The sequence below is a fragment of the Polyodon spathula genome, chromosome 16 (assembly GCF_017654505.1).
Source record: "Polyodon spathula isolate WHYD16114869_AA chromosome 16, ASM1765450v1, whole genome shotgun sequence".
NCBI classification, from domain to species: domain Eukaryota; kingdom Metazoa; phylum Chordata; class Actinopteri; order Acipenseriformes; family Polyodontidae; genus Polyodon; species Polyodon spathula.
The window spans coordinates 17,304,855-17,316,324 of NC_054549.1; the positions used below are offsets into that span (position 1 = coordinate 17,304,855).

Consider the following 11,470-nt stretch of genomic DNA (forward strand, 5'->3'; position numbering starts at 1 on the left):
GAAATAATTTGCTGAAATTTCAAATAATGGCCACAAATTATTTTCTTGATATAAATTTTCTGTTTTATCCAAACTGACTTTGATAGGCCTTTGTACAATATAGGAAACTAGTTCAGTCGTAGCCATTGGCAATGTGTATAAAGAGCCCATGTTTTAACATCCCAAGCTTCAGACTCCAGAAAACCATTGCTTTTTGATACAAAAGTTCCATTAGCTGGCAAAACATTGTCTGATGGTATTAAAGATTTTTGGCTAGCACAGCCTTTTCTCGTGCCACTCTGGGGTTTCTGACTTGCTGTTCTTCTGGTTTCATTTGAATTAGCTCTTCCAGTCAGGCACTAATATGTGCATGGGCTATAGGGAGCAAGCTCATGCAAGTGAGACAGCCCATAGGGCAGCTTGGTTTAGGATCCTCGGGGAGAGACAGCCATTCCTCAATACAACAGAACACATACAACTGGTATTTCATTAGATCATACTGCCGCAGTGTTATCAGCAATGGCAGCCCTTTGGATTTGGAACAGATTTCGACCAATGGCTCATTTCATTGTAGCCCGTTGAACTATTGCATTGTAGTGCCACTGTGTTTGGTAAGGCCATGACTATTGAGTATTATAGGTTAATTACCCTTTATAATCTGCCTGAGACAAGGTAAGAAATTTCTTAAGGAAGATAAACCTAAATACAATGCCATATATTACTGACATACATCACAGTAATACCATCCACATGGGGACTTACAGGATCTGTTGGCCAGTAATCATCAGTGATCCTTCATCTGTAACTACCTCGGGTATTATTGATTTTTAAACATGTAAACTAGCTGCTGTAAACTGAAGGGCAATCTTTAAACGGTTTGCACCCAGGTGCTTCTGCATTTGCAGAAACACATGGCTAATTTCATGGAACACCATGCAACACAAACCAGCAGCCACTTTTACTTCTATCTGGCATTGTACAAATCTACAAGTAATTTACACAAGCAAACTAGCTGTAAAATCAGCTGCAAGCTATGCTTGGTCAAGTACTTTAAATGTACAACACGATGCGCTTACAGTATGTGATAATATCATGGAGCTGCGCTATATATCATTTACATGTTTGTGTTTCAACTAAATATTGACTGGGCCAAGTTTTTTTTTTTTTATTGAACTTTTGAAAAGATACCAAATAAAGATTGCATACATGATTTGAATTTCCAGCCTGTGTTCCAGCCAGATCAATCAAGATCCTTCACCAGGACTTTCATTTGCTTTTTGGCCGTCAAACCACAACACTGATGTCAATTTCTTCTCTACTCTTCATATGTTAAAAGCTGGATTTGGAAGATGTTTTAATGTTAATGAAGTGCAAAGACAGGGAAAGTTACTGGAAGTCTGACTCAGATAAAAATGACCGGGTCATCCCTTTCACAGCTGGGTGAGTCCAGCTACCAGGGCTGGGGAGCGCTGGCTCAGATTGTTGGAATAGTGGGACGGCTTTGTCAGTTAGAGGCTAAGGGAAAGATTTCCTCCGAATGAATCAGCCTTTGATGCAGATCCACTGCTTGATCCACCCCAGGTCCGCTCTGAATACCAAATGATGTGCAGACATGGCTTTGAAAAAGAAAACAGTGCCAGGCAACGCTGCAGCTCACAAGCAGCTTTCAGAGCCTGGTAGAGCCTCCTATTCAAGTGCAGGCAGGGCACTTCAAATACCCAGATAGACAGCATATTCACACAGCTGAAGATGCACAGTGTGAGTGATACAGGACCGTATACAAGATGGGAACAATGAGGGCTATGTTTTCGATGCACTGTACTTTGTTCATAACAGTAGACAGCATTAATCTTGAATTCAAATTTAGCAGTCACTTATTGTAAATTATTTTTTATAATACAAATTCCATTAGGAGGTAACATTTTGAATAATAAATAATTGCCTTTGTTTGAGTCAAAAGGATATTGGGAAATGTATTAGTTTCTTCCAGATTAGCGCCTGTACTGTATTTTAGTGCTGTTTTGGGACTACCGATCCTATGGTGCATTTTGAGTTGCTATAGACACGCATCAATGCCAGTTCCATGAAGCAGCGTAAAAAACATGCATTATCCTTGCAGACACGAGTGGAGGTGTTGAGAGCGGTGGATAATGCACCACCATACAAGGGAAGAAAGATGTTGCTCTAGATTTCAACATTCCCCCAAACACTGTCGGTGTTTCCGATGTGCTCAATACCCTGTTGTTGGGGGCGCCTTGCTTATGTGATTTAAAAAATAGCCCTGATCAGAATGGGACATGCAGATTTCAAGTGCAGTTCATTTGCAATGTAAACTTTTAAAAGGTTCGCTGACAACCGTATTTTCAATAAAATGCACATACTTTTCCATGTATGATGCTTTTCCTTGTACTGCAATTGAAATTAGATTTCAGTGTTACTGTAACTTCAATAAAAACTGACAGTATGCATTTGGCTTTAGATTCCTGAAAATACAAATTACTGATGAGACCAGTGGAAATTTGTGTTAATGAGAGTTGACTGTATGGTATTGTGGTTCATGTATGTTCTTTTATTTTATTGCTATATACTTTATAGCACAGTGCAATAAAAACAGAGTGCCCCCTGCTGGAAGTGCACCTGTACTGGTATTCAACAATCACGTCACTCGAACCTGAAGTGCTTAGCTCAGTTGGCTTGGTTTTGTGATTGTAAGCCATTATCAGTGATGCCGCCACATTAGTTCATCATGGGGTGGACAGGCATAGTCTAGGAACTTTTCATGTAACTGGAACGGAGATATCATGCTAGGGAAGCCAATGCATAAAGGAAGTCTTAAACAGATAACACACTCCTGCACAGAAGTCTTTCTCCCATTTCATTTTTTAGCTCCTATGAGATTGTTTTGCTGTAATATACAAATTACATATTTAAGTAAACGTAATCAAAATGAAAGAATAATCAGATATTTGTTTACAATTTGAAAGAATGTTCAAACATGAAAACCCAGTAGTGGTAGAGACTCATTGTGCCTAGCAGCGATTTTATAGAAAAGAAATGAGAAGAGAAGCCCTCTCCTGAAGATGATGAAAGCGTCTGGACTGGCTGGCAGCACACTGGTGATTTCAATCCTGTGTGACAGCCTTTCACAATATGGAGGAGACTACAGAATTAATGGGCCGTTTTCTACCCACCGAGAAATGTGATCATTAGCCACCTCACAGACAACATCTACAGTGAAAAATAAAAGCGACTGCAGAGAGACAATAACTCCCCTTGGTCTCTCAATCTCTCTGGGCTCTCCTCAGTATGAAGCGCTGCCTCTGTGTGCTTGAATGAATTAGTATCTCTGACAGAGAGAGAGAGAGAGAGAAACAAAACTGGAAAGAAAAATATAAAGTGTGGAAGAGGAGACACAGGCCTATTGCACAGAACAGGACATACAAAGAATACAGTTCAACATGATTGACAGAACACCCACCAGCCTATAGAGACCATTGTGGAGGAAGCTAGTGTAGATATTTCCCACTGTAAACCACATGTACAGAAAATGACACTTAACCATTAAAGTGGTTGTACAGTAGCTATAAAATTATTTCATAACCCTTACCTGTCATGCACTTCCATTCACTAGAAATGGTTCAAATGTGCAGGTTTGAAAAAAACATGGAATGACACAAGATTAAAGAAAGTTATCAGTCTCCTTGCCGTTCTCTCTGAAAATCTGTTACTTCCTGGGACATTTCACCTCTGCAAGGTTATTGGAGGAAAGCATGTCCGTCAGTAAAGGAAGCAATTGGTTGGTTAAGTCTTGGAAAGAAGGATCTGAAGGATTGAGGACAGTTTTTTTGCCCTTATAGTCATTTACTAACCAGGATTATGGTAGATATTTTGCACTTTGCGATCACAGCTTGCAAAATTGAGGTGCAACTGTTTGAATTAGCCTAGCTGTTATCTTCATAGGAGAATGGTTTCACTCAGGGATTGCATCATTAAAAGGAAAGAGGCTAGAGGACAGTCATGGCACTTGAAGTGAACTCGTCAAGAGTTTGGATCAGTGAAGCTAAAATTACAGAATGTGTGATATGAATATACTAAATATAGACCCAGCTCAGTGTAGCCAGCTGCATTGAATGAAGTCACATTATTATATCATGATGTGCATTTTAACCAGGCGAGCATCTCTGGTTGAGCTGTGTCACGGGTTCCCTCCCTAGTGAAGTGACTGAGGCAGACAGGCTGGGGGTATCCGTCTCTTGCTGTGTACCCCAGGCCACACAACTGGCACATTTGCTTCATTGAAAATTGAACAGCTCCTGCTATACTAGAATGAATCCTTACCAATGCACCTGGTTTATATGTAGCCCAATCTGCTTATTACAGTGATTGTAGTTAACAAAAGAAAGCCATTCATTTCCATGCCATGCACACCCATTCACTATGTAGGTCTGAAATGTGGAGTTTTGAAAGAAATCAGTGTAATAGTGAACACATCATTTAATTTGAAATCATGATATTTGGTACTCAGTGACATTGTCCCTCCCCTTCAGGGCTTTCTTTCTTGTCAGTAACCAACCAGCTGCTTCCCCTAATGAATCACATGCTTTGCAGCACTGCTGAGGTGAAATGAACTGTCGTAGTCTCCATCGCCTCATTTGATAAGGAATTGTCACACATAAGCGTGCAGGGGGTCATGCGAATGTCACACGTCACACTTCACATGTTTCCATGCATCTGAGGAACTGCTTGTCCATTTGTCATCTGTAATAGCATTATTTAGCATACATTGTTGAGAATATCAGTCTCAATTCCTTTTAATATTTGAAGGAACAGTAGAGTTTCAAAAATACAACCCGTGCGAAGATCAGTCTGTTCAGAAGATGCAGTCAGCATTCATCTGTCCTTGCAGCAATCAATGGGGAGGGCTCCAAATAGCTGTGTTATAGAATTGAAAGAAAACACAAGGCAAGGAGGGAAATAACCAGGCTTTCTCTGATGTTCCCTGGTTTGCATTTACATTTCTCAGTTTTAGCTGTTGTGTTTCTTTCCAGCTTGGTTCGGATTGTTTTTCCAACCTATCAGTTGAGGAGTCTCCCTATCCCATGTCTTGCAGTGTTAACTAGTTTAATGTGCATCTTGTTTGTGATGATACGTTAACACATTGCCAGAAGGTTTTGTGTTAGTGGCTTGGTAAGGCAATTATAATAAATGCATCTCTATCCCCACTAGAGGCCACAGCCAAACTACCTGTGTGGGCTGGGAGCCAGAGCGATGGCTGAATAAGCAGAGACATTAGCCTCAATTCAGTTTTATTAAGCAATGCAGACGTAGTGATGATGTTAGAGCAAAGAACACTACAAGTTTTTTATATATATATATATATATATATATATATATATATATATATATATATATATATATATATATATATATATATATTTTTTTTTTAATTTATCTCAATCCTACAATTCTAGGTGATGCAAAACTTTTCTTCATAGCTGATACATTTTTCTAGTTCTATTTGATTTTTTTATTCGTTTTTTTGAAAACGTGAATGTTGAAATATTAAAACTTGTTATACATCTTACAGTAAATTCATTTAGAATCTGAAAATATAGGGGGAAATATAGTAAGGTTACATCACCTTTCCATCTTAGTTTTATTTATTTTTTCATTAGGGAATAATTTTAAACAGTGACTTCACTCTTCACAGGACAATGTGTTTTGGACAGAATCTCTTCAGTTACCAGTGTTGTGGCTGCTTGACCTGACCTGCTGCTGTCCATTCCTCCTCAGGCCTGCGAGTGGACCAGGAAGTGCTGACCTCCTGCCCCCACGTGGCAGTCATACGCGTGCCCACCCCCTGGGTCCAGTCAGACAGCGACATCACCGTCCTGCGGCACCTGGAGAAGATGGGCTGTCGCTTGGTCAACCGGCCTCAGGCCATCCTCAACTGTATCAACAAGTTCTGGACCCTCCAGGAGCTGGCTGGACATGGGGTGCCTCTGCCAGACACCTTCTCCTATGGTAAGGATCCCGGGTGCTGGTGCCAGTCGTAGCATTTACATTAACAATATATAGCAGATAACCAAGAGGATAGATCAACTAGTAACATTGTGCAGTACGGTCCTTGGGTTTGAGGTACGAAGTTAAAGAATTATGCTTATTGTACAAAACAAGTAGCTCTTTGACTTTGTAATACAGGTGTGTCACTGGAGGCTACATCAAGCAATCTCACGCTTCAGTTGTAATATATTCAGTAACTGGCTGTTTCGTACTGCATATGAAACAGGATCAGTGTAGTGTAGTGTGTTGTGCCTGTCTTTGCAGCTTACAGAGTGCTTCCAGGCTACAGAGCTAGCAAGCATCTCTCCTTCCTGACTGAATAACTAAAAGACATTTCTGGAAGATGCATTAGCAAATACAGCACATGCCCTTTTGAAAGACTGCTATTGTGGAACACCAAGGGCAACATGGAACAGATCTGGAAGCAGAAGTTAAAAAGCTCAGATAGAACTGGTTAGAACTGCTTTGTAGTCGCTGAGCTGGCCAGGAATCAGCAGCTGCAGCCACACTGGAATGCTTTGTGTGGCTGTCTTTTCGTCTTAACCTTTCTTATATTATTGACTGGCTTAGTGGATGCATAAATTACTCTTTGATGCATCTGGGAGGCAATTTATTATTGAAGTGTATCTGAATCCCTTCCAGTAAGGCTTTGCTTTAGTCTCCATCTGCTGACCAGACATTCCAGGGGCTGGAGCTAGGAAGGCACTGTGTGGATACCCTGATGTCATTGTAGTTCACATATTGTTGGGATTATTCCAGTTGGTACAAACAATAAGTATGATTCACCAACATGTTGGGTTTTCATGAAAGGCTTATTTCCCCTTAGCAGTTTCTGGTTACCTGCTACGCGAGATGCATATTGCTTTCAACAAGAATGTAGTGGTGGCAGATCATTCTGTTCTGATGGGAATTCCTTGAGAGAGTATCAGGCAGATTCCAGGTCATGGTGCTGTACTTATTCACTAGGTGTGGATTTTAATTTATTAAGCTTTATCTTCCTTTAAATATTAAAAAAACAAAGTGACGTTCTTTAATTGCAGCCTTTAAAAAACATTCAAGACATTCGTAAAGGCAATAATCACAAAATTTCTCCACCTTATCAAAAATGCCTTGCTTATGGCAATGTACCTTATTGTTCTATTGTTCTAGTTAAAGGCTAAATAAATCCTGTTACATAGCCTGGGCCCATAAGACACCATAGAGTGTCCTTACATTAACCTTGCCCAAGCCAGATCTGAGCTCACTTTCAGTGTGCATTGTAATGAAGAGTGGGGCATCTGAATGCCCTGCTCTTTCCAATGTATCTATTGTTCTTTGGGATTTTAATAAAGTGATTGGTTTCCTCTCAGTCATGTACTGAAGAGTTTTTATTTTTGAAAGCTTTCTAAGTGTGTCTGCAGGCCCGTGTGTTTGGGTAGGGGCAGCTCTTTGACAGGTTGCTTGTGTCTCTGCAGGGGGCCATGAGAACTTTAGCAAGATGATTGATGAGGCAGAGCCTCTGGGATACCCCGTGGTGGTCAAGAACACTCGAGGTCACCGAGGTACGTGGGTCCCTTCTGAACTCGGGACAACTGTCCAGCCGACTGACACCAGCACTCCTTCCTGGAGGAGAAGCCAGAGTAGAACTCAGGCCTCAGAAATGAAAGTGCTGTTTCTTGTCAGGAATTTTGGTTGCTGCTATGCTCATAGACCCCCACATTTTTTATATTTTCATATTTTCCCATACCAAAGACCCATATATAGTCATCTCTCATTAATACCAATTTTAAGGGACTAGCAGAAAATGTGTTTTATCAGTAATTCTTATTATCAGGAGTATTAACTTTTGTTGAACTAACACTGAAATCAATTTTCAATTACAGTACGATGAAAAGTTATCATACATTTAAAAGTACTGTGCATTTTATTAAAAGTAGGGTTGTAAGAGAACTTTGTAAAAGTATACATTCCAAAAACAGTTTCACACTGGTCAAGCCCCCCTCAGAACTTCCCACAAAAGTCTTCTCCTGAGTGTGACTTTGCCACACACTACTGCAGAGTAAGAAAAGCATTTTAACCTTGTAACAGAAGTAAGAAAAGCAACTGTCTACAGATAACGTTTTGTGTCATTTACTGCTAATGTAAACAAAAGCTAATAATTTTTAAAGAACACAAGTAGGTTTCATTCAGCGGGTGCCATGAACTGAAATGTGTTGATTCTTACTCAGTCTGGATGGGGGTGGAGATGAAGATGACGGGGATTTAAAGTCATTGCCGATCTTTTTCTGCTTAATGCCTTGACTCTGCTTTTTAAGTGTGCGGTCCCTCTTTGCCATCACAATTCAAATGTCCTTTCTGTCTGTATCTGATTGCTCCTCTAAATATTTAACTGCCCTCTCAAAAATGACACAGCTTCTGTATGTCAAATTTGAGTGTCTGATGCCAGCTCTTCTTCATGCTCACTGCTGTCTCTTTCACTGCTTTCCACTTCCCCACAGGCACATCATTCCAACACATTGTATTATATTTAGCTTTGTAGCAACAGACTGTTAGACTGCATTGCTTTATTTAGGCTTTTAGTGTTGCTTTGAGAACGGTAAAACCACGCAATGAGTGTTTGGTGTAACGGTCAAGCGTAACGTTTTCGGAACATGCTGTGCTGTACTTCTCTTAATATTATAGTAGTTATATTTTATGAAACGCAAAAATGTTATTATATATATATATATATTATATATATATTATATAGGACAGATATGATCTATACTAGAATGAATTCTATACTAGGACCAGATGCACCTGGTCTATGTCATCGGGGCCAATCTGCTTATTACAGTGATTGTAGTTAACAAAAGAAAGCCATTCATTTCCATGCCATGCACACCCCCCTTGAGAAAGATATGAACAACATATCGAAACGTTGGGCAGCTATATATATATTATATAGCTATATATATATATTATATATATATATACACACACACACACACACACACACACACACACACACACACACACACTACCGTTCAAAAGTTTGGGGTCACTTAGAAATGTCCATGTTTTCGAAAGAAAAGCACATTTTTTGTCCATTAAAATAACATAAAATTGATCAGAAATACAGTGTAGACATTGTTAATGTTCTAAATGACTATTGTAGCTGGAAATGGCTGATTTATAATGGAATATCTACAAAGGCGTACAGAGGCCCATTATCAGCAACCATCAGTCCTGTGTTCCAATGGCACGTTGCGTTTGCTAATCAAAGTTTATCATTTTAAAAGGCTAATTGATCATTAGAAAACCCTTTTGCAATTATGTTAGCACAGCTGAAAACTGCTGTGCTGATTAAAAAAGCAATAAAACTGTCCTTCTTTATACTAGTATCTGGACCATCAGCAATTGTGGGTTCGATAACAGGCTCAAAATGGCCAGAAACAAAGAACTTTCTTCAGAAACTCGTCAGTCTATTCTTGTTCTGAGAAATGAAGGCTATTCCATGCGAGAAATTGCCAAGAAACTGAAGATCTCGTACAACGCTGTGTACTACTCCCTTCACAGAACAACGCAAACTGGCTCTAACCAGAATAGAAAGAGGAGTGGGAGGCCACAGTGCACAACTGAGCAAGAGGACAAATACCTTAGAGTGTCTAGTTTGAGAAACAGACAACTCACAGGTTCTCAATTGGCAGCTTCATTAAATAGTACCCGCAAAACACCAGTCTCAACGTCAACAGTCTCCGACTCCGGGATGCTGGCCTTCTAGGCAGAGTTGCAAAGAAAAAGCCATATCTCAGACTGGCCAATAAAAAGAAAAGATTAAGATGGGCAAAAGAACACAGACACTGGACAGAGGAAGATTGGAAAAAAGTGTTATGAACAGAGAAATCTAAGTTTGAGGTGTTCGGATCACAAAGAAGAACATTGGTGAGACGCCGACCAAATGAAAAGATGCTGGAGGTGTGTTTGACGCCATCTGTCAAGCATAGTGGAGGCAATGCAATGGTCTGGGGGTGCTTTGGTGATGGTAAAGTGGTAGATTTGTACAGGGTAAAAGGGATCTTGAAGAAGGAAGGCTATCACTCCATTTTGCAACACCATGCCATACCATGTGGACGGCGCTTGATTGGAGCCAATTTCCTCCTACAACAAGACAATGACCCAAAGCACAGCTCCAAACTATTCAATAACTATTTAGGGAAGAAGCAGTCAGCTGGTATTCTGTCTATAATGGAGTGGCCAGCACAGTCACCGGATCTCAACCCTATTGAGCTCTTATTGGAGCAGCTTGACCGTATGGTACATAAGAAGTGCCCATCAAGCCAATCCAACTTGTGGGAGGTGCTTCAGGAAGCATGGGGTGAAATCTTTTCAGATTACCTCAACAAATTGACAACTAGAATGCCAAAGGTCTGCAAGGCTGTAATTGCTGCAAATGGAGGATTCTTTGACGACAGCAAAGTTTGAAGGACACATTTATTATTTCAATTAAAAATCATTATTTCTAACCTTGTCAATGACTATATTTCCTATTCATTTTGCTATATTTCCTATTCAAACTCATTTCATGTATGTTTTCATGGAAAACAAGGACATTTCTAAGTGACCCCAAACTTTTGAACGGTAGTGTATATATATATATGCACAATATATGTGCACAATGCTTATAAACCCCCCTGTTGTTGTGGTTCTGTGTTCCTGTTCAGGGAAGGCAGTGTTCCTCGCCCAGGACAAGCACCACCTGACGGATATTTCCCACGTGATCCGTCACGAGGCGCCCTACCTCTTCCAGAAGTACGTGAAGGAGTCCCACGGGAAGGACATCCGCGTGGTGGTGGTGGGGGGGCGTCTGATCGGCTCCATGCTGCGCTGCTCCACTGACGGGAGGATGCAGAGTAATTGCTCTCTGGGTGGGTCTCTGGCACTCACTGTTATCCTGTACGGTTCTGAGGGGGGGAAGGCACGTGATAGGTGACAACTCCCTTTAATCATCAGTGCTGACTGCAAACTCACTACGGTCAGCTGAATGTTATATCCCTACACAGCGAACGATACATCTTCTGTACAGTGTATAACCACACAAAGCAAACATTAGCCATTGATTTGGGAATATTCATGAGGTTTGGGTACTGAGTTTGCTGTATCACTGTATCTGTATGGTTGTATTGAACTTGCTGTAAAAGCAGTGAGCCACAATAAAGAGATGACTCTGGCTTCTGCTTACTACATTGTTTCATGTTAGATGTCAAACTTCAGAGTGCAGAGCTTAGAAACACTAAAAGAAACTCAATGACAAACATTTTGACCACAGGTGTTTATCAGTGTCTTCAGAAGAACTGGTTATGTTTCTTGAAGTATTTCTATACTGAGTAGTAGTGAGTGTTAAATTGTTATGGAGAATTCAGGGCTTGTTCACATTCAGGTTTCCTTGTGTTCCTCCAATTGTAGTTGA

The 11,470-nt window shown here is 40.4% G+C and overlaps 1 protein-coding gene across 1 annotated transcript in view; it reads left to right on the forward strand.

Moving 5' to 3' along the window:
* LOC121328885 (beta-citrylglutamate synthase B-like) overlaps positions 1–11,470 on the forward strand; it is a 43,341-nt gene that overhangs the window by 27,266 nt on the left and 4,605 nt on the right. The window contains exons 2-4 of the mRNA XM_041274018.1: positions 5,773–6,003; positions 7,497–7,583; positions 10,725–10,928. Coding sequence (XP_041129952.1) covers positions 5,773–6,003; positions 7,497–7,583; positions 10,725–10,928 — 522 coding nt within the window. The remainder of the gene's footprint in view (positions 1–5,772; positions 6,004–7,496; positions 7,584–10,724; positions 10,929–11,470) is intronic.